The sequence below is a fragment of the Chinchilla lanigera genome, unplaced genomic scaffold (assembly GCF_000276665.1).
Source record: "Chinchilla lanigera isolate Chin_1 unplaced genomic scaffold, ChiLan1.0 scaffold00026, whole genome shotgun sequence".
In the NCBI taxonomy this organism is placed as follows: domain Eukaryota; kingdom Metazoa; phylum Chordata; class Mammalia; order Rodentia; family Chinchillidae; genus Chinchilla; species Chinchilla lanigera.
This window is the reverse complement of record NW_004955427.1, coordinates 9,502,542-9,527,300: the sequence shown is the minus strand read 5'-3', so window position 1 is coordinate 9,527,300 and position 24,759 is coordinate 9,502,542. Positions and strand designations below refer to the sequence as shown.

Sequence of the window (24,759 nt, the reverse complement as noted above, 5' to 3'; positions counted from 1 at the left end):
CACTATTGTTACAGCCTACAATTAGAAATAAGCCAAAAAATAGATAAAAAACAAGAAGGCAGTAGATCTAAATTTAACCACATAAATAATTAATAGAAAAGTTATATAGAATAAAACCCTCAATTTAAAGGCAAAGATTATCAAATTAGATACAAGAAAAAGCAAGATATATGCTATCTACAAAAACCACACTTTAAATACACTAAATTGAAGTATGCAAAAGAATATATAGTGCAAAATACTAATAAAAAATATGCTGATTTTAAAAATGTAAACTGCATTGGCTATATTAATGTCAGAGAAAATCTTCAAATATGAAGTATAAATGGCCAAAAAGTATATGAAAAAATGTTCAATGTTTCTAACCATTAAAGAAATGCAAATTAAAATAATCCTAAATTCCATTTTACTCCAGAAAGAATGGCTATCATCAATAAATCAAATATTAACAAATACTAGCAAGGCTGCAGAGTAAAAGAAACTCTTTACATTGTTGGTGGGGATATAAACTAGGACAACTACTATAAAAATCAGTATGGAGATTCCTAAAAAATACTAAAAATTCTATTTGACCAGGAATTTCCATTCTAACTATCTTCCCCAGAGGGTTAAAGACATCATATTACAGTGATACATATATGCCCATGTTTATAGCCACACAATTTATTAAAAGCTAAATCTTAGAAGCAGCTTATATGCCCATCACCAGACAAAGGGATAAGGAAAATGTTCTGTTTATATACAATGGAGTATTATTTTGCCATAAAGAAAAATAAACTCGAATCATTTATAGGAAGTGGGTGCACCTTGAGATAATAGTGCTAAGTGAAATAAATAAGCTTAATTATCACCCTGCTTCTCTTATATGAGAAATGCAAAACATAAATTAAGATCAAAATAAAAGACAGATAATGGGCAGTAGGGAGACCAATCTTTTGCAAACAGGAATGAAAGCAAAAGATGGAGATAACGGGGAGGGAGGGAGAAGAGGATGAAAAGAGAATTGAGATATGATGTACATGTGCCAGCTCCCATGAGGATGTGATCACTATTACTGCAAACACGTACCAGTGAAAAATATAAACTTGAGAAAAAAAAGCTAGCTAAAAAATGTAAAGTACAGTTGCTATATTAATATCAGAGAGATACTTGACAGAGGAATATTATTAGGGGCAATATGAATGTTACATAAAGATATAAGGGTCAATTCATTAAGAAAAAAAGATAATCCTAAATGTACACAGTATCTAGTAAAACAGTTTCAAAATACACAAGCAGGTAATGGACAAAGACAAAATATAGACAGTGTACCAGATTTTAGCACTTCCCTCTCAGTCACTGAGAGAAAAAGTAAACAGAAAATTAGTACTGATATAGGACACCGAAACATGATTACCAACTAATTTTGTGCAGTATGTAGAACACTCCACACAAAAGTAGAATATAGAGTCTTTTCAAAAGATTATTCATCAAAATATAAAATACTCTGCATAATATAGCAAACTCTGACAAATTATAAATGATTGTAGTACCAGAAAAATACATTGTGTGTAGTCACAGGAATTAAATTAGGAGTAAATATGTGAGAAAACAGCTAAAATATCCATAAACATTTGGCAGTTCAGCAACACAATTCCAAGTAACCCTGGGTATACACACACACATATACATGCACGCACGCAGGCACGCACACCAACTAAGAAAATACTTTGAATTTTATAAAAATAAATTTTTATATAACAAAATGTATGGTATACATTTAAAACAGTAACTCATGAGAAATCAGTTTATAAAGAACAGATTTCAGACCAAAGCTAAGAGCATTTATCTTCAAAATAGCAAATTAAATGCAAAGCAAGTGCACTTGATCTTACCCAAAAGGCTGAGGAGCTATGCAAAGCAAGTGGAAACGGAAATGACAAAGAGCAGAAGTCAATGGAATTACAAATGAAAAACAGAAAACCAGTGAGATTTTTAAAAAAGATTCTTTAGTAAGAGCAGCAAAAATGAATAAATCCCTAATAAGAATGGAAAGAAAAAATACAAACTGCCAGTATCAGGAATAAAAATGATGATGTCACGAAGATCTAAGGCCTGTTTGGCTGAAGAAGTAAAAAAATTGAAGAGGTAGAAGTTATGACCGCTGGAGAGATGGGGAATCCTAGAAGGGAAAGGAGAAAAGAAAGCCCCAAGTTCTCAGCTTCATTTCTGACTGAACACTGAACCACACAACTGTGATGCAGATTAAAAAATAGGTAGCTACAGACAAAAGCTCTGGATTGAGGCTGGAGCTACCACCCCTAAAAATAGAGTTTACAATTCACATTCAGCCAAGTTAACTACTGATTAAAACAAAAGTAAATCGTACATTACATTGGAGAACAATGAAATTCAGAATCTCTACAGCTGCCATGTATTTACTGAGTAACAGCTATGTGCCAGGCATTTTGCTACATGCAAAATAAAGCTCTTGTCCTCATGCAGATTACAGCAAAATGAAAAAGACAGCCCAGAAAGTATAATAAAGTTAGAAAATGTTTTCACAGAACTAAGACGAATACATGATAGAAACATCTACTTTCATCGAAGTAAGGCTTTCCTGATGTTTTGACTAAGAAAAAGCAAAGGAGCAGTGTTTCATGCAAGGCCTGTAAAATAGTAAATGGGAAGTAACTAACTTCCAGCTAAGAATCTGGAGATTTTATGAGATGACACAATGAAGAAATTCGAAGAAGCTTAGTATCGGTGGTGTAGCATATATAACTGAAAGAAGCTCAGCACACGGTCAGAGCAAGAGATGACACCATTAAATTCAGTGGGTTTCAAGATGACTGAGGAGTGAAGGCAAGGAATCTCAATTTTGAGAGCAGTGTGAAACTTAGGACAAATTTTCAAGCACGGAAGTGATATATTTCAGTTTTTATTTAAGAAAAGTTCTACTGATAGCTATGTAAACAGGAAGACTAGAGAAATGCAAGGCTATAAACAGATGTGTCAAGAAGCTATTTCATAATTTCAAATAAGAAATAATGATAATCTCAGTTTAGTAAAGGGGGCTGGTAAGACAGAAAAGGTTGTTATAGGGCAGTGTTGCAGAGAAAGATCCAAGGTTCAGGTTTGGACATGCTGAATTATCTGTGAAAAATAAAAGGTAGGGATACTGAGGATGCAGAAAGATGTACAGGTCAAAGTTTTAATAGAGAGGTCTGTGCTACATACAAATTTGGATTTCATTAACATGTAAGGGAAAACTGAGACCTTAGATATTCATACACTATCCTTGTGTAGACTGAAAATTGTACATATTTATACTTTAAATAGAAGAAAAAGAAAATCAGTAGGTTACAAGAACTTCTTACATTGAAATTTTTAATTTTAATTGCAACACTCCATATATCTCTGAATTCCTAGCTTAAAATCTGTCTCTCTGTGTGTGCACGACTTATCACTAAAGTTTTCTCATCTAAACAACAGAAAGATTTCCATTGTGAATTAAGGTTAGAGATCTGAATAAACTCTGAAGGATAAGACGAAGTCTTCATAAAAATCTAACTTAATAACTTTAATAAAAGTATGCTACGTTTTTAAGAAAGGATAATTTTTACACACAAGAGAAAAATACCCACATGGTTTTGGTTCTTTGCTTTAAAATATAAATGTTCTTTTTAGTGAGAAAGGAGAGGAAAACAAATAACAGGAGATGCAATATGAGTTTTCATACGTCTAATAATTCCATAGAATGTAATAGTGTTCGAAGGGCAACTTAAAAATACACACACATTCATGAAATAGTAACACAGTTATTTTATTCAAGCTTACCTTGCTCCTAAGTTTTCAATGGTTATATATTCATCCTTTCTCACAACTTCAAACTGCAAGTAATGAAAAAAAAGCCCTACAGTAAATTTCTAACATCCTTTAACGTTAGCTTTTTAGCCTTAACATGTGAAAAAAACAAATAATAAAGCCATTGTGAATATAAAACAAAACAGAATGGTTAGTAACATAAAATCTTTTTAAAACAAAGCAGAGCGCCCTTAAAAAGCTGTTCTACTTTACACCACTCTAAGATTTCAATGTCAAACTTGAAATACAAAAATAGAATAAAGTGAGATTCATTTCTACTTATAATTTTGGTTTATTGTAATTTGAAAATTCAACATGGTACCTCTTTATTATAAAATTGTGTAATTTTACTATTATAAAGTACTGTAAGATCTTTTCTGCCTTCAATAGTACCTAGATAACAGGTATTGTATCTATAGATATATTCATAGAAAGATATTTATAGACTAAAATAGGTTCAGAAAGTCTAAAATTATTTTTAACCTTAGGTGGCACAGAACTAAATAATAATCCTTGGTTTGTGATAATCTCAGCAGTACGCTCAGGGAAAATTTAATTCTTTCTCTGTGTTTCTATTTTTAAATTTTCTCATTCTTAAAGACTTTTCATAAATCGTAGGAATAGAAAAGGCAGAGGAGTTAGTCACCATCAAAGAATACATGGCTAGGACCCTATTATTATGCTTTTCAAGTGTTTTAAGTCAAAAACACTTCCAGTGAAGGTAAACAGGAAAAGCAGGAAAAAGATACTCACCAGAATTTTAACAATTCCAGGTACATCACACTGCAGCATCCTTACCATGTCACCTGTGCATCCTTCCTTCAGACACTTTTTCCCACTAAAACTCTAAAGTTATTAACAGAAAAAAAAAATAAAAACAGACAATTCACTAATGCACAAACGGTAAAATGAAAGCTCTAACTAAACAGTTAGCTGTTCAAAGACTGTCCACATCCTGTATCAAGTGGATATGACTTCACTGTCTTCTCTGATCACTCCTAGTTCAAAATCTTTAAGGATCTACATTAAAACCTAAAATATATTTGTTGCTCCATGAAAAATAAATTTAAGTAAGTGTACTAATTAAGCAAACATATTGAGACCTGATACTTGAGGATTCAAAAAAGACAGAAGTTATATTCTCTGGTTCTGATTTTGCTGTAGTTAAATTACTTATGTTTTTTTTATTTCTTCTTCTAAAGATGATTGACATTCATTGCCAAAACAATAAAAGAAACTATAAAGGATTTCATAGCATTTTAAAAAATGAATAATAATTCCTTATATGATTGTTTTTACAGTTTACAGTGCTAGCTCACTATAATAGATAAATCTGTAAAGGTTTATCTTATCCTTACTTTAGAAGAGAAAAAATTAGACTCAGTAATTAAATTACAAGTTAAATGTAATAAAATTACTAAGTGGCTTAATCTGAACTTGAGCCCAGCTCTAGCAATGATCTTTCTACTAAATCACAATTGATTTCTAAAGTTTTTCTGTTTTTGTACAATGTAAACCTTACAGAACCAAAAGTAATAGACTCAACTTATCATAATTAGCTTACTAAATATTAATTAATATAGAACTGGGCTTTAGATTTCCACTTCACTTTCAGTGGTAAAGAGCTCAATTTAGCATATAACTACTACAATATGAACAAATCCAAATATGGGAATGGAAGTTTTTCCTTATTCTCACCCCTAAAATAAAAATAATTCTTAAAATGATGTAACTATTCCTTCTGTGTTTTTATTAAGCAATTCGACTCTTTGATGCTGTATCTTTCGTGGGGACATACCCAACAATATATCTGTCCTTGAGGATTAACTTCTAAGGGAATAGAACAACTTGACAGAAATTACCAAGTTAAGCAATTAGCAAAATACCCTCTGCAATAGCTGTTTAATAAATGATGATGGTGAGTGATATCGGTGAGGAGATAAGTATCAGAGAGAACTGAGAAAGAAAAAAGAAGAAAAAGAAAATGTGAATAGAAAGAAATGAAAAAGATGAGGACATAAAGAGAAAAGAGGAAGAAATGCTACAGTGAAGTTTAAGAAAGAAAAGCAAATATAATACCTGATCATTTTCACCTGGATATTTTAAATTCTTGAATTTTTTCCAGCACATTTTGTGGAAATAAACACAGCAACTTTTACTGCACATTAACTGAAAAAAACCCTTTTGGGGGAGGAAAGTAAACTGTTTATAATGGAAACAGCAATGTGGGTACAGAAAAATGTCAACTCAAATCATTTTTAAAATTAGTACTGAAGAGTTTTATACAGCATTCAAAATTTACCAGCAGAGATTATGCTCACCAAAGAACTCTACATCTTAAAAACTGAAAAATTATGATGCTGTACAAAAAGGAAGCAGTGATTTCACAACGAAACAGTAGAAACTAAACCCGTGGTATCTGCGGAGGAATATGTGCTCCACTCCTCTTCGTCTTCATTGTTATGTTCCTCTTTTCCTCCAGTTCCAACTCCACACCATTAACCTTGAATTGCCTGTCACTCACCACCCACGACTCCTACTTGTTCCCTTGGAAACAGCACTTGAGCTACTGTGTTACCTCAGGATACAGACCTTTTTGTATTTCCTACTGTAAACATCCTGGCTAAAAGACCCATTTCCTTTTAATAGGAATTCTGCTTAGATTATGAAACTCTAAACTGCATACCTAGGACTTTCTGCTGCAACCATTTATTTGACTGGAATCCTACATCCTTCCTGGGAAGGCTTAGGACCACCTTACCAGGTCATCTAAACCAAACAGAACTTGCCTGGCCCTGACCACTGCACCTCACTGTGTCAACTTACCAGTCCTCCCATCCTAATGAATAGAACTTGGCTGTCTCTCTCCACCTTCCCTAGCCACGGCATACATTATGCCTTGCAAGTGAGGTTCAATTATCGCTTAAAATGGGGTCTAATTTGTACCGATGATCATATCTCATTCCACCTGGTGATTTCACAGTCTTATGCTGACTGATCCATAGAGATTTCCTAAAAGTACTCTAATTATGGGATTTCTTCAAGTCAAAACTGATCTAAAGCCCTCCCTCCTGTCTTGCTCCATGACCCACTCACAAAGACCCATAGAAGAGACAATAATCACTTAGATAACTAATGAAGAGTAACAACCTATCTTTTCAGTGAAAGCTACTTACTATTCACTACCTCTAATATTTCTGACTATATACACATTTTAGATTATTTTCACCATATCATTACAGGTATAAGAGTCATAAGTTTTGAAGTACATGTTACAAAAACCTTACCAAAACCAAATCATTCTTTCATTGACTCAGAATATATCTAGGAGATAGTCAACTTCTCAATGGTAGAGGCACTATAATTAAATTAACTACTTTTAATTTTATAATCACATTTAAAAAATAATTAATTGGTAATTATAGTACCTTATAATTCGTGTTCTTTAAAATGTCAGCTTCACAAGATCGCTCACAATCTAGATAACTACAAATGGTCTGTTTCATTATATTACTTTCAGTTGTCTTGATAAAATTATTGAGGAGATCCTAGATTTTAAAAGTAAAAAAGAATTTTTCATGAATTAGTAATTATAAATTAAGACAATAATATTTCTAATGTTTATCATAAGTAGTATGTCCATACTATATCCCCTTCTGAAGAACCTACACTTTTTAAAAAACAGTAATAAAATACATTTCCCTCGTTCATAGTAACCAATACATAGCAAGTCTCTAACTTAGAAATACTAAATTTCTGACTGAATGATACAAACACAAAGAAAGGAGAGATGTATATGTTTGAAATAATACTTCACTATCCTAACCTATACCATAACACTTGGCATTTTCTTATCAAGAATTACTTGATTATACATACACGCGTGCACACACACACACAGACACACACACAGACACACACACACACCAGAATCAGCTCCTAGGATAATATGTTGGCAGTTGAACTGCTATAGCAGTACAACATGTCATTCACTGCAATAACAAGCAAAGGTACAGGATAGAAATGCATTTCCTTTTTTTAATTTTATTTTTAAAAATGTTTCGTTAATACATGTTTACAGAATATAATGTTTACCTTACTTGTGTAGAGTTGGTACATGTACATATTATATTTTCATTTTTTTTTCCAGCCCCATTCTCCCATTTCTTGTACCCATTCCAATGCCAATAGTTATAACTTGTAATTTAATTTCATATTTAAAATGCTGCTCAAATATTGATGAAACACATAATAAGGTCTAGGATAGGTGATTACACAAAATCTTTAATACTTTTTCTTAGAAAGATTGTATTAGATTTCCAATAGGATTGTTTTTTAATACTTTAAAGGTATATGATGTAACAAATAATCTTCTATAGATTATTTTATGTGTATCAGCCACACGTAGAAAAGGTTGAGAAAATCTGTCAGAAGATAGAACAAATAAAAAGATAAAAAATGAAAGAAACAACACTAGAGAATCAGTCTAGTATGCAAATAATCTGATAATAAGCACTTAAAAAAGAAAAGAAAAAATTAAGAAGTAGTAAGCACATAGATCAAGAAAATATACCAGAATAAAAAATAAGTTTTTAACACTGGGGGTACAAAGGATTTTCCTTTAAAACTCTTAGAACAAAAATAGAAATATAGAAAACAAATCACATGTAAAGTTTTGAGAATCACAGTAACATCTGATTTTCTCAAATAATAAATGTGGCAAGACAAAAGATATCAAAAGTACTTTTAGAAATTATTTTCAACTTACAACTCTATGCCCAGGCAAGATATAAATGCAGTATGACAAAGGCAAATTATTCTGATACTTAAAAGTTTACAGAAAAATTAACATCTCAAGCAAGTTCTCTTTTATGGGAAGCTGCTGGAGTAGTTGCACCACTAATATAAGAAAGTTAAGCTAAAAAGAAGAAAACTTGAACTTTAAGACACATAGTGTTCCATACAAGAGAAAAATAATGAGAGCTTCCAGGGTGAGGTCAATTGAATAAGAATTTAATCTACTGATAAAATATGAGAATAACTGTGTGCGTATGTGTGTGTGTGCACATACAGGTGTAAAAAGGTGTATCTGTATTAAATGGAAATTCAAGATAATACCTAAAGTAAGAAGAATATTAAAATAGCAGTAGCTTTTTAAAAAAAAACAGGTAAATGAACAAAGAAAGATGTTCGGAAGAGTTGGAATTACCTCTAGGAATTAGAGATGACACAGCGGAAATGTAATTCTTAAATCCTTTAAAAAACATTTTTGGAAAACTGCATATTTTGAAAAATAAACATTCACTGTAAGTGCTGAGATAATAGAGAAGAATATTTTAAAAGGAAGACAAATAAGAATAAAAAGGCCACATAGGGATTGCTTTAGACATGTACAGAAGTTCAATACATAAAAAAGTATAGTAACTCAAAGTTAAAATCATATGATTATCTTGACAGTGCTAACAAGATCAGTAGAGTCTATTTATTATTGAGTACATCAAAATTATTCCACTGTAATCAGGAATTTTTAATTTCTCTCAGCTTTGTCAATTTTATCATAATTTGAGGATCTGCTATGAGAGCTGTATACATTTTGTGTTGTCATAGCCTAGAATAATTAAATTTTATATTTTTATGAAATATCCCTCTTTATTTTGAGGAATGGTTTTGTTCTACAAGTCAGCTAAAATATAAAGATCCACAAGGCTTAAAGTAAAAGTTTAAAAAGATGTCAAACATTAACCATGAACAACCTGGTAGAGGTATGTTCATACTAAACAAATTAAAGTGACCTACAAAGCTTTGAATAAAATTTACCCAAAAGATAATGAACACCAAGAGGAATGGGAAAATGACACTCTTACATTGTCTTAATAACGTAAACTGGTACAATTTTCCTGAGAAGTCATGTAGAAATATGTTGTAGGAACTTTACAAGTAGGTAAATACTTGCTTCACAATGCCACCCGTAAAAATTCATTATAATGAGATGATGAGGAAAAAAAGCAAGAAAAGAAAAGAGATGAGAAAAGAAACAAAAACGAAAAAGAAGACTGATAGTAGCTTCTCCATCTGAAAAATTATATGTAAATTTTACTTTTATCTTTGGGCATTTTTTGCCAAGTTTTATGAACAAAGCATTTAGTGCTTTATAAATTAATAATAAAATAATGGTAAATATAATTTTTAAAAACACAATTAACTATTACATTTGCCTCTAACTATGCAAAGAACTAGACTAGCATGGATATTAATCGTCTCACCTTGCTAATTACCACACTTTTCTTACTTCCTGAATGATACATTGCACTCTAGGTAATAAAAGCTCCAATTTTTTTCTATGAAGAGCTAACTTCCAATAACAGAATGTATTTCCTACAGAATATCATTTAGCTGGTTTAAATAATACTTAATCAAAGTTAATTCTGATTAGTCACAGATAAAATGTTATTTCTTACTTTAAAAGCTGTTGGTAAATCTTCATCTTCTATAGGATCTATGTCAAACCAAGGATCATTTATATCTCCTATTTCTTGTAAGCTTTTATGAAATTCTAGCAATCCTCCATTATATCTGTAAGGCATTTTAAAATAAGGTTAGTCTGAGGGGTACTCTAGCCATGTATAGCTTACCAATGGGGTAAGAAGTAACCCTTTTTGTGCTAAGTAGAGCATGCTATACAAATATAAATTCTAGGACTCTCACCTGTGGTAGATTAGGATGAACTACAGGTGGAGGGGAGGCAATAGAGTATGTGGTAGTTCAAGGCTGAACAGTATGGGGGCCATTATAGTTAAAGGAATGGTTGAGTTGGTTGGCTTCTGTTAACTGACTTGGAGGCTTTGAAGAAAGAGAATGACAAGCATATGTCAGCCAACTATTGATTCAGGACACACTATGAAAACCAGGTGGCCTGTGTGGCAGTATTTAAAGAGAACCTCATCTCCTATATTCATAAAAATAATCTGTGCTCTAAATAAGGACAGATGTAATCATTAAGTGGAGCAATTTACAAATGAGAGCAAATCTACTGCCTCCACTGATTGTTACTACCGACTCACACTATTACTACCAGTGTAAAAGCTAGAAGGTGTCTATGTAACATTTAAAGAATTCTCATCTCCTCCAGACATAAGGGCAGCATATGCTGAACTAAAGCCCAGGATTTAGTTACAAGTGTTGAACACTTCAAAGGAAGCCAAATGTACAGCCTCAACAGGACTACTATGCTATAATCAGGACTCTGAGAGAGATAAGTGAACTCAGAGAGCTAAAATGAGGACATTTAAGTGAAGGTAGTTAGAAACACTGAGAGTTTAAACTCTCCCTGCACTATCTGCCGCACAAAGACCTCTTCTTTGCTGCATGAGAACTGCTTCTCATCAAGTAGAGACTACATAAAAATACTATCAGAGATGCATATATTAGAAGAAGATGCCCTTCCTCCTCATTACCTTTCTCTGCCCCGTAACAGCCCTTAGAAATGTATGTTCAGGTTCAGGAAAAAGAGGATCCAAATAGAAAAACAGAGTCCCTGCCCAGGAAAACAACTGTTCACTATAAGAACTGCAGAACCTACTTGCATATACAGGCAGAAACACGCACGGGAGTATTAACAGTATAAATGAATGGGCAAAGACAAAGCCGGAGAGTGAAGTTATACTAATAGGGAACAACTCTTACAGAATTCAAGATATACTTTCCTAGAAAAGACCCATGAAGCCAGTCTTAACAAGCTGCCAAAAAGGTTCCTAAAAACTTGGATAAAATATTGGCTTGTACTAAGTGGGGTAAAAATGCTGGAAATTGCTTGGCAGAGTAAAAATCAGTCAGCAGACTCACACAGGTAAGAACGCTAGAATGGACTTACCACATAAGAACATGGAAACTGGGCTGCAATGTGGCGCAGTAATGAGAGTGCATACATGAGGCCCAGAGTTCAATCCCCAGCACCATGAAGAACAAACAACATAGACCCCATCGTTAGACAATGGAGACAACATCCCTGGGGAGGTTTACAGGGTACCTCATTTGTCAGTACAGAAGCAATACCGAGCAAGAAGGGCACCAGTGGCTGAGAATCTCAGTAATGGGCTGTCCTCTAGAGGACAGGGATGAAAATAAGGATGCTACCATATAACTGAGTTTTCTAGCGTCAGTGATTGGAAAATGAATTCTTTCCAATGCATGTAAGTAAAGAGAATAAAAAGTCATTTGTATAAAAAACTATAAAAGCAGTTGTAAGGAAGGACAGCAGCACACATTCTTTGTCTTGTCTTATGCTATGTGAATTCTCCTACTCTGTCACAATATAGATTGAAGAGATTCTGACTATCTTTACCTTCTGTAAAGCATAACATTAGCCCACTAAGCGGATGGCACCATGTTAATCAGACCTAGCAAATGGGAAGACTTTTAAATATCTTAGTGGAGAAAGGCATGCCACAGAGATAGGATATGAGCAAACAAAATAGAAAACTGTCATGCAAGTGACACTTTTAGGTCTAATTTGGCCCAGCAGTAATAATTCATAGGGGTTTGCTCAAGTAAACCCTAATTTATCTCACACATCAAACTAAATCAGTATTTACTGAGGGAGATTTCTGATTCTTAAATCCAGACTGGAGCTCCAATAAAGGCCTCCATTGTTCACTATGTACTCCCTTACACATCTTTAGCACTTACATTGCATAACTGACTATTTTATGAATGAATATTTTATTAAAGTCTATCTCCTTCACCATATTGTCTGCTATATGAGTATAAGAACTACTGCCCATCACCTAGCACAGTTTCCGTGATAGACGTTGATAGATGTTCAGTAAATAAAATGAATGAATAATGCTACAAAGCCTAAGGATCTCCATTTAGAAAGTAAATAGATAATCTATATAGGTTCTTCTGTACAAGTTCGCCATTTTAAAATACAAAATACCCAATATTTCTTAAGCTCAGCATTTGGACCATTTCAACTTTATATATGCAAACTTATACTTTAAAAAACTACCCTAAGTCACTGATGACAGTATTAAAAATTAAAACCATCATTCACTTATTAAATACTACATATTTTGTGTCCCAGTCACTGTTAATCATCTATAACATCCTTATGAGGTGAAAACTACTATTAACTCCATTTCAGAGATTAAAAACATAATGGTTAACAACATTAATTTTTATAGGTTAAGGGGAAGATAATGTATGTGGATCTAGGCCTATCAGACTCCAAAACTTATGTTCATAATGTCAAAGATAGGCTGCCTCTTGAGACAGAGTCTCCCCATGTAGTTCAGACTGGTCTTTTTTTTTTTTTGGTCTTTTCTTCCAGTATCAGGAATTGAACTCATGACCTTGTGCTTGCCAGGCAGGCACTTTGCCACTGAGCTAAATCCCCAAAGATAGGCTGCCTCTTATTGGCATGGCCTATTAAGTTTGCTACTTAATATCTTCAAGTATATTAAAGAAATTATCTATGGGAAAAGATAAAAAAGAACAAAACAGCCTGTGGGCATAAATGTCATGATCCCTTATATACGGTTACATTTTATTCTCATTTTACAATGCTGAAATGTAGCACTAAAGATCTACCTATTAATTGAAATTCTTACCTCTTCTGAGCGCATCGAAGTAAACCACGTCCAAAATAGACTAAAGACATGAAGTTTTCACAGATTTCATTTTCTTGGATCACCATCTTCATCACCAGGAATTTATTCTCAGCTTCTGCATAATCCTGCAGTAACATAAACTAGGTTTGGTTGATGTGAAAAAAATTTTTTTTTTCAGTAAAAAATGATTTCCCAAACTGAAAACATTAGGGCAACTTTAAGAGTGATATAGTCATCTCGTCATTTTTTTACATCTCTAATCCTAGTATCTCTGTTTGTGATTACATAATCTACTTAGGGGCTGGGATATAGTCAGCAGCACAAGTGCCTGCCTGGCAAGTGCAAGGTCCTGAGTTCAAGTCCTAGTACCAAAAAAAAAAAAAAGGAAAGAAAGAATACACATAATCTACTTAGTGCCTAAAATATTTATTGATAAACAAATGTGCAACAGCAACATTGAAAGTGAAAAAATATTGTAATATTTTTATATATAAAAGAGACAAATATTACCTGGCAAAATAGGGGCTTTCTAAAATGATTAGAGAACAATTCTTTGTAACTGTTTTCAATTTTTTCAATTTTTTCTAATTGCAGCATAAGTCTTCCTAATTTTTCAAATAGGAAGTAAGTGGCTTCTTTAAAGTTTTTGGTATTATACATTGAATCCAGGGCCTTTACACAGTAAAATGTAACTATACCTCCAGTACTTTGTAAAATTTTAAGACAGAGTCACATTATGTTGGTAAATTTCAGAGGCTGGGCTCAACCTTGAGATCCTCTTGCCTCAGTCTTCCAGGGTGCTGATTACAAGTGCGTACCACTGAACCCAGCTAAGGAATGGCTTCTTGACTACAGACATAGTCTCTTTGAGGGAAGCAAATCTCTATCATAAGCAATGCAGAAGTAAAAATCCATATCAACTGTAATAGATGCTTCAGTCATAATAAAACATGAATAATGGCTTTGGTTTCTCTGAAAAAAATGAAAATCTAGATGACCTTGTTTAAAAATATTTTCAAGTATATCAAATTAAATAATAACATATTGCATGAAATTACTTAAAATAGAAATGTTCTCAGTGTCAGTGCTTATAAATCCACTGCATCTAACAAGTCATAATTACACATTTAATGTATGAATCCAAGTAAAGGGTATAGATCTGGAAACAGAAAAAGTAAAGAAATATCAAGGTTGCAAAGAAAAGAAGAAAACAGGAAATATCAGAAAAAGAATTAAAATGCTAAACTTGAAAGAAACTAGAAATTTTCTACTAGCTACTAGATTTTTATTTGCACTTCACTTTATTTGGAAAAAAAATTAAGGTACTACTCATATTTTGCAAAAAGGGTAAGATTAAGACCAGAGAGACTACTCTTCAGCAGAAAATGAATTAAAATACATAAGAGAAAAAGTTTTATGTATTTTATACATATGATAAGCACTTAGGAAATGAATAATGATAGATTTAAAATAATTGAATCTATAAGCTAACATCAAGATGTTCCTATGCATTTTTAGTTTAACAATATAATCTTTGACATAATTACATTGTAAATACAGAAAAGTCCATGGTTTTAATGTTCTAGAAAAGTTTTCTTTTAAATCAACATTTGAATTTGCTAATATGAAGTCAATGTATGCATTCAGATTTATAATGGGCAAAAACCCCACGAATTGCTTACGTACTTCTTTCTTCCCTCTTTCCGTGAGTGCTACTCCATACAAAAACAGTAATGTCAAGTAATAACCAATATCAATTTGGTATGCCTACAAAGAAAGGGAAATGTGAGATATATTTAAAATGAGCTACTTTTTGGTATAGCAAGCTTAACTAAATATCCTAGATCTGCTTATTTATTAAATACAGTAAAAATTATCATTATATTACAATCATTTAATATTTACTATAAAGAATATTATGTATTTGATAATTTGATCCAAGAAGAGGAACCTGGTTAAAGAAAATGAAAGCAACTGGAAATGAAAGCAAAATTTTGTTCCATTAAAACCTTTCAAAAATTCTTAGTCTCATGATATAATATTTTAGGTCTGAGAAACACTTTTGGTAATGATATAATCAAAAGAAAAATATTCACCACCTACCTTTAAAAAATGCAATGATCTGTTATATCAAAATCCATCTCTTCCCATGTGGGTTTTGTCACAATAGTATAAACATAAAACTTACCACTTCTACAATGAAAAATTAAAATGTGTGGGTATTTCCTTCAATAAGTGTAAGGTGTGCAGAATGACGGAGATGGAAACAGATTAAAGTTAGGAAAGATGAGGAGGGAGAATAAGAGTTGGGTGTGACTACAAAGATACCTGGGAAGATACCTTGGACTTCAGTAATGCTCCCACTATTAACTAACCAGTGAAGGTGATTCACTATGCTACTTTGCAAATAGTATGACTGGTGTTGGTCACCTGGGAAATTCTATTAGGAATCTGAAATTTTGGCATATAACAGGCAGAGGGTACCCTGAATAACTAGCCTCCAGTAAATATTTGGAACATTAAATGCAAAATGTGCTGCCTTTCACAGAAAAATCACACATGTAGCTACATTTTTCTTGATGTGGGATGGGAGCTAAAGAGTTTATTCTGTGACTCTTTATGGGCTCGAGAAAACATAAGGAAACCTGCAAATGGGTTCTTTCAGATTCCACCTGCCTTTCCTCCTTGTGGTCTGCCCAGTATCTTTGTTACTGTAAAGTGCTGGTCATGAGCGCTACTACATGCTGAGCCCTGTCCTTCCAGCACATCTCTGAACGCCGTGACGTTACTCTTAGAGGCCTTGGATACGGCACCCACGGTGTCAGTGTCAGTGTCTCAGTTCTATTAATGTACTGTAGCACGTAAGATGTAATGATTCAAGAAAACTGAATAATGAAGTACACAGCAACCTCTCCCCCTACTTTTGTAAACACAGCTGCAATTCTGTAAATCTATAATTATCTCAAAATGAAAAAAAATTTTAAATGCCTATAGAGAAAATATTTTCCATTCCATTTGTGATGATTGATTTTAGGTGTCAACTTAACCAGCCACAGAGTACCCAGATTAAATATTTTTTTCTGAGTGTGTTTATGAGACTGTGTTTGAATTGGTGGGCTCAGGACAGTTGATTGCCCTCCCGAACATGGCTGGGTATCTTCCCATTCATTATGGCTTGAATAAAGCAAAGTGCAGAGGAAGAATTTGTCATTGTTTGCTGTCTGCCTCTCTGACTGAGATGGGACATATCTTCTGCTCTCAGACTGGGATATGGTTTTCAGGCCTTTAGAATGAATGGAATTACACTACCAGCTTTTCTGTATTTTCTGTTTGCAGACATCAGACCATGAAATTTAAGCTCTATAATCAGATGAGCCAATTCCTCATAATAAATCATATCTATATATTTCTCATAATAAATTAGATCATATTTTTATATACTTTGTCTCTGAGATTCTGTTTCCCTGGAGAATCCTAATTTTCTCACTCTTCATTTCTATACTGACTGAAGATTCTAACTACATTTTGTCATATGAGCTTTTTTCACATGGATTGCTCCACACCATATCAAGATTTTTCCAAGTACAGAAGGATGATAAATATCCATAGGATATAAGCTTTCTATCTGTATTCATCTAACTGTATTCTTTCATGGAGAATATTTCTTATGACCAGCAGTGTATGTTTCTGAGAAAACTGACTATACTTAGAAGTTTGGTTTCAAACTCCAGTGGAGATAGATGCATGTTTTTTTCTCAATGGACTAAGTAAGTTTATAGATAAAAACTCCCCGTAATATCTAACTGGTTTTCACTTTAACTTTCAACATGTGCAGAGGCAGTATGATGTCACAGTTTAGAGACTTGACTCTGAAGCCAAGACTGTTAGCAGTTGTATACTCCCTCCACTACCTACTGCCAGGTAAATTTAGCAAGTTATTTAACCTTAATGCCTCAATTCACTAACATAAAAAATCAGAAAATAAGATGCAGTAATCATGAAGAGTAAATGAGCCAATCTTTACAAAGCCCTTAGAATAGTGACTATCACATAGCAACCACTAAATAAGTGTGAACTATGATTACGTAATTAAAAAAAAAAAAACAGATTTATGGGCTGGGGATATAGCTCAGTGACACAGTGCCAACCTGGCAAGCACAAGGTCATGAGTTTGAGTCCCGGTACCAATAAGTAAATAAATAAACAAACAAACCAGACTCATACAGCATAGCACATGGCTTATGTGATTCTAAATAAAAACATTTTTTCAGAAGATATAGAATTGTAGCAATGCTATGACAAGGCAAAAAGCTCCGGAAATGTAAAGATGTTAGCAGAACATTTGTAACCTAAAGCCCTTATCCTTTCCTCCTGCCTTATCGCAGTTAGCAGAGCTTATTCCATATACTAGAACCAAATGGATACACAGATGTTATTGGCAACTACACCTCAGCCCCAAAACCTCATAACTGTCTCCTATAAGGTTGCCTTACCCCTACTGATGGGATTTAGGGACAGGAGAATCATGTGGATAGAGCAGTAAGTAGGCTGCTTTGATCATGACAATTCCAATTCAGCTCTCAAGTGGTACTCAGATAGTGAGCTCTTCCATTTCCTACTTTAAGACTCATCTTTGAAGTAATGCCTGCTCAGTAGAGAAAGGCTAAGCAATGGGTACTTGTTAATGTTTATTATATATCGATTTATTTCACTGACTGGCAGTCTAGTCAGGAATAAATATAGGTATGCAGCATCCAAGAGGTTCTGGGGATAATAAGGTGTAAACTTCTTCTTCTTTGTTTCATTTTTTTGAATCCACCCAGAACCTCCCCTGCAACCTTATATATCAGTGTTTAGAACTCCAGTCCTGAGAGTACTAAAGAATTATATTTTTATGTCTTTGTACATCATTATATGGAATTTAGTGTCTTAGACTTTATGGTACCTGGGTAGTCCTTTTTGAAGATAACCCTAATCTTTCTTCTATGCACATCTAAAACATATTTTACTGATCTAACTATGCAAATAACTTTTTCCCCTTTTATTGTCCTGCTTTATTGGAATTTTTTCTTTTTGCAGTACTGGAGGTTGATCCCAGGGTCTCATGCAAGCTAGACAAATGCTCTACCACTGAGGTACATCCCAATCTCTCTCTTTTGTTTTTTTATCTTGAGACAAAGTCTTGCTAAATTCCAGGCTGGTCTGGGATCTGGGATCCTCCTGCTTCACCTCACTGAGTAGCAGAGATTAAAGGTGTTGAGTACCACACCCAATGGTGTTCAAAGTTTTTATAATTTTCCTCCCTCAGGTTGTTCCATGTATTTCTAAGGTATCATTTGATTTTAAATAGATAAATATATTTTTTCAATTTTACCTGTAACAGAAGTTATAATTTTTATAAATATAAAAATATCATAATAGAAGCTGATTAATAATTAGGGGAAATGGGAAGTTTTTTCCTTTATTATTTTGTCAAATAAAAATTGTATATATTTACGATATACATGTTTTGAAATTTGTATACATTGTGGAATAAGTAAATCAAGCTAATTAATATCTGTATGACCTCACAGTCACATTTTCTGGGGAAAAGACTGTTCTCCTATCTAACTGAAAGTCTGCATCCTTGGATTAAGATCTCAACCTCTTCCTACCCCCAGTTCCTTGTGACCACCAGTCTATATTTTATTTGTAGGAGTTCAGTATTTTTAGATACTATGTCATGCAGTATCTGTCTGTGTTTGGCTTATTTTTTGAAGTTCATGAATCTCCATTACTAAGTCAGAAATTTTATTTCTATTAATTCAAGTTCCTTTATGATAAAAAAAAATCTGGCAAAGAAAGGGACTAGAATAAGCTCATTGCAGACATACAGTGCGTAAGATAGTATAAGACACTGTATAAAAAGTGCCAGGCAGTAAATTTATATGTACCCTTCCTTAGAGATAAAAAAGAAATACACCAATTGGTTCATACCTCAAAATAAGCACACATTCTCGTTCTCTCATTGAAAAATGCTACACAGATCCATTATATAAAACTTTGAGAGAGAAAATACCTACAGTATAGTTAGTAGCTTGAATATTCCTAAGAGCTGTTTCCAGTTGTGTTATCAAAAAACGTAAAGTTAAAGCAGGAACGATTTCCTCCCCATTCTGGCTATTGGCTGCAACTTCTCTCTGTGGAAAAACAATTTAGTTAAAAATGTCTATAAGTTAGAACAAATATCTACATATATTTATATTACACAAATTAATGCATGTTCATTGTAGAAAATTTAGAAAAGAGAGATAAAAAAATTACTTTAAAAAATTCACACCAGCCATACACATTGTTCTAATATTGGTTTATTTTTAAGCAGCATGATAAATCTGCTTGTAACTATTTCCTCAAAGCACAAAAAGCATTCATCTGCCTGTCAAATAAGAGGTATTATTAACAAAATCTGTTTACAAAATAATAGTGGGAAACTTTCCAAATATATGGGAAAAATTAAACACACAGCTAAGAGAATCATATAGGATTCAAAATAGCCAAGATTTTTAAAAACTCCTCCTCATGACACAACAGTCAAAATACAAAAGGAACAGAATCCAAAAAGCTGTCATTGAAAAGTAATAAATCACTAATAAAGTTAAATCCATTAGAACGACAGCAGACTTCTCAACATAGACCTAACAGGCCAGGAAAGCTTGGAGTGAAGTGTTATAAGCCCTAAAAAAAAAAAAAAAAAAAAAAAAACCTTTCAATTCAGACTTATATGTCCTGCAAAAGTATCTTTCAAAATTGATGGAATAATAAGATATTTCTGTGATAAAGAACACCTAGAGAAATTCATGACTATGAAACCAGCATTAGAAAAAACAATCAAGAATATCCTAGACAGAGAAAATGAAGGTAATAATGCAAAATATAATAGAATGAATACACCAACCAGGGTCAGTACTTAAGCAAAAAGGGGGGAAAAAAAGGAAATCAGCCACAGGAAAATAAAGCAACAACATGAATAAATCAGTGCCTCTCAGTAATAACTCTTGATGTAAATAGTCTCAATTCCCCAAACAAAAGAAAGGTTAGCGAAATGGGTCAAACAATAAAACCTAATAAAATGTTGTATAAAGAAAAATATATTTAATAAAAATTATAGATTAAAATTTAAAGGATGAAAAATAATATTCCATACAACTCTATGAAAAAAAAACTCTAGGAAAAAGGAGGAGTATCTATCCTAACTTCTGACAAGGTGGATTTCAAGCCAAAACTGCTCAGAAGAGGTAAAGAAGGTCACTAGACATTTGTTAAGGGAAAACGTAATAGGAAGAAATAACAATTATAAACATATATGCAGTAAAGAATGGCACATCCATCATTAAAAGACAAATACATCCTGGACATAAAAGATCAGATAAAATTCCAACACAATTATACTGGGAGCCCTTAATACCCCATTGTCACAAATAGACAAATCAATCAGACAAAACACCCACAAATATCAGAACTGAACCAAACCTTAAAACAAATACTTAATTATCTACAGAGTGTTCCACCCAACAGAATACAGTTTTATCAACACATATCTCCAAAACAGACCAAATAGTAGCCCATAAAGCACTCTTAAGTAAATGCAAAAAAAATCTTATCCCATGCATAATATCCGATCATAGCTCAATGAAACTAGAAATCAAAAGCAAAAGAAACCACAGAAGTTATACAAGTGTATGAAAACAATACCTCATGAATAATCAATGGGTCACAGAAGAAATTAGAAAGTTCCTAGAATTAAACAATAATGCCAGTATAGCACACCAGAACTTATGGAAAGCAATGGAAACAGTCCTAAGAGGGAAATTTATAGCTGTGAATGCCCACATCAGAACAATAGAGTAAACTGAAACAAATGACTTGATGTACCTTAAGGTAAGAACAATCCAAATCTAAAGCCAGTACAAGGATAAAAATTATCAAGATCAGAATAGAAATCAATGAAATCTAGACTAAAAAAAATACAAAGAATCAGTGAATTGAATAGCTAGTTCTTTAAAAAAAATAAAGCACACAACCATCTAGCCAATATTAACCACAAAAAAGGAAGGACCAAAATAAATGCAATTAGAAATGAAAAAGGTGAAATCACAATGGACACTGCCAAAATCCAGATTATTACTACTTTGAAAACCTGTAATCTAATAAACTGGAGAATTTAGAGGAAATGGATAGATTCCTAGACACATACGAATTACCAAAACTGAATCAACAAGATATAAAAACCCTGAACAATCCAATAACGGGCAACAAAGTTGAAGAAAGATAAAAAACATACTAACTTAAAAATAACACAGGTCTCCAGGGATTCACTGTTGAATTTTACAAGAACTTTAGGGAAAATCTAATGCAAATACTCCTCAAATTCTTTAACAAATTAGAAAGGGAAAAGGTAATCCCAAAGTCATTCCTGGAAGCTAGGATTACCATGATTCCAAAACAAAAAGCAAAAATCACAACTATAGGCCAATGTCTTTAATGAACATAGATGCAAAAATCCTTAACAAGATACTGGCAAGCAGAATGCAACAAATCATCAAAAAGATAATACAGCATAATCAAGTAGGCTTCATCCCAGGATGCAAGGATGATTAAACATACATAAATCAATGAATTTAAATACATTACTTAAAAGAAAAGGACAAAATTCTCATGATCATTTCAACCGACACAGAAAAATCCTTTTACAAAATCCAACATCTAGTCACAATAAAAACCCTAAAGAAATTAGGTTTAGAAGGATCTTATCTCAATCTGATAAAAGCCATTTATAAAATACCTACTGCCATCAGCATATTAAAGGTGACTACTGGGGCTGGGGATTTAGCTCAGCGGCAAAGCGCCTGCCTGGCAAGCGCAAGGTCGTGAGTTCGGTTCCCGGTACCGGAGAAAAACCAAAAAAAAAAAAAAAAAAAAAAAAAAGGTGACTACTGAAAGTGTTTCCACTAAAATAAAAAACATGACAAGGATGTCTACTATCACCACTTCTGCTCAATATAGTTCAAGAAACATTAGCCGGAGAAATCAGGAAATCATCAAGAAAAAGAAATAAAAGACATATATATGTGTACATTCATATATATATTCAAATTAATGTTATTTGCAGACAACATGATCTTCTACACAGAGATCCAAAAAATTCCACCAAGACTCCTAGAATGTACAACCAAATTCACCTATGTAGCAGGATACAAAATAAACACACAAAAATCAATAGTGTTTCTATGCCCCTGAGTAGCATTTTTCAATGAGAGAACAGGAATGCATGCAATTATTTTGAGGTATAAGTCAATTTGTACACTTCATTTGTATCTCTAATTAGCTAAATGAGAAAGAAATTAGGAAAAGAATACTACTCCAAATAGCACCTAGCAAATTAAATATTTAAGAATTAACGTAAGCAAGGAAGTGAAAGACCTTTACACCAAAAACCATACTACTGTGGAAAAAGGAGATTAAAGAGGACATCAGAAAATGGAAAGATATCTCCTGTTCCTGGATCAGCAGGTCAACACTGTCAAAATAGCCATACTTCCAAAACTGATATACAAAAGATATAATGCAATCCCAATCAAAATACCAACAGCATTCTTCACAGAACTAGAGAAAAAATCCTAACATGTATATGGCACAAGAGACTCAGAATAGCAAAAGCAATCCTGGCCAGCAAGAGCAAATGAAAAGCTAATACAATTCCAGACTTCAAACTTTACTACAAAGCTTACGATAAAAACAGCATAGTACTAGGACATATACAACACACACACACACACACACTCACACACACACACAAATGAATAGAAGGGAAAAAAAGATGTACAAACAACTCCAGGCACATGTGGCTATCTGATCTTTGAAAAAGGGGCCAAAAACATATGCCAGCAAAGAGATAGCCTCTTTAACAAATGATGCTGGGAAAACTGGTTATGCACATGTAGGAGACTGAATGTAGACCTGTATCTCTCACAATGTATTAAACAAAAATCAAAATGGATCAAAGATCTAAATGTTAAAACTGGAATAATCTATTAGAAGATAAACTAAACTATTGGAAGATAAAGTAAACTTCTTGAAGACATAAGAATAGGCAGAAACTTTCTGAACAGAAGAACCCCAATAGCACAAGAAATAGCCCCAAGAATCAACAAATGAGATCATGAAGAAACTTAAATAATAGAATAATTTTTAAATAATTTAAATATGGACATTTAAGTTTGTATATCACAGAGGAAAGAACCAATAGAGTGAGGAGACAACCTACACATTGGGAAAAACTTTTTTCCAGCTATTTCTTAGACAGAGGGCTAATATCTAGAATATGTAAGGAACTCAAAATTCTAGACCCTGCAAAGACCCAATCAAAAACGGGCAACTGAAGTGAGCAGACACTTCTTAAAAGTATGAATGGCCAATAAATACATGGAAAAAGGTTGAACATATCTGGACATTACAGGAACACATATTAAAATTGGAAATTCCACTTTACCCCAAAAACAATGGCTATCATGAAGAAATCAAATAATTACAAATGCTGAAACTAGAAATTCTATTTGAGCCAGGTATTTTTTTTCTACGCATCTTGCTGCAAGGTTTACAGACATCAAATTATAGTGATGTATGTATACCCATGTTTACAGCAGCACAACTCACGACAGTTAAAATCTTGAAAGCTGTCCATACGTTCATCAGCAGATGGATGGATAAAGAAAATGTGGCATTTATACACAGTGCCTGGTACTACTCTGCCAGAAAAGATAAATTGATTAATTTGTAGGAAGATGGATACACTTTGAGATCATAATGTTAAGTGAAATAAATCATACCTATAAGTTTAAATATGGCCTGGTTTCTCTTGTATGAGTAATTGAAAATATAAATAAAAAGCAAAATAATAGGAGATAGGTCTTTTGCAAAAGGGAAGGAAACCAAGAGAAGCAGGGAGGGGGGAATAGGAGAGTAATAGGATGAAGAATTAAAATGTGTTATGTATATGTAATAACTCCCCACAATGAGTGAAATCATTATGTATAGCAAACATATTACTAATAAAAATAAAAAATAATGTATATTCTGCCATTATTGGGAGTAGTGTTTTTTGTGTTTATGGTATGTCTTAATTACATCAAGGTTGCCATATTACTAATTTTGTGTCTAGTTCAATTATCAGAAGTATGTTTAAATCTACCACTGAAATTAATTTGTCCATTTCCTTTTTAAAATTACAGATTTTAATTATGTAATTCATAAAAGCTCTTTATGTATT

General features: G+C 33.0%; 1 protein-coding gene across 7 annotated transcripts in view; it reads right to left on the bottom strand.

The window, feature by feature from the left end:
* The window catches only part of Dzip3 (DAZ interacting zinc finger protein 3), a 90,288-nt gene that overhangs the window by 44,183 nt on the left and 21,346 nt on the right, over positions 1-24,759 (bottom strand). For 5 of the 7 annotated variants that reach the window (XR_001234381.1, XM_013515123.1, XM_013515125.1 and 2 more), the window contains exons 6-13: positions 19,517-19,633; positions 15,141-15,221; positions 13,455-13,582; positions 10,305-10,419; positions 7,275-7,394; positions 5,926-6,027; positions 4,600-4,692; positions 3,820-3,872 (exon numbers count right to left, since the gene is read on the bottom strand). Coding sequence is in view for 6 of the 7 variants with exons in the window: in XM_013515123.1 (XP_013370577.1) it covers positions 3,820-3,872; positions 4,600-4,692; positions 5,926-6,027; positions 7,275-7,394; positions 10,305-10,419; positions 13,455-13,582; positions 15,141-15,221; positions 19,517-19,633 (809 nt within the window). In the remaining variant the exon portion in view is untranslated. Of the gene's footprint in view, positions 1-3,819; positions 3,873-4,599; positions 4,693-5,925; positions 6,028-7,274; positions 7,395-10,304; positions 10,420-13,454; positions 13,583-15,140; positions 15,222-19,516; positions 19,634-24,759 lie in introns of those variants that run through there. The other 2 variants (XM_005386361.2, XM_013515127.1) reach the window with 2 other exon arrangements.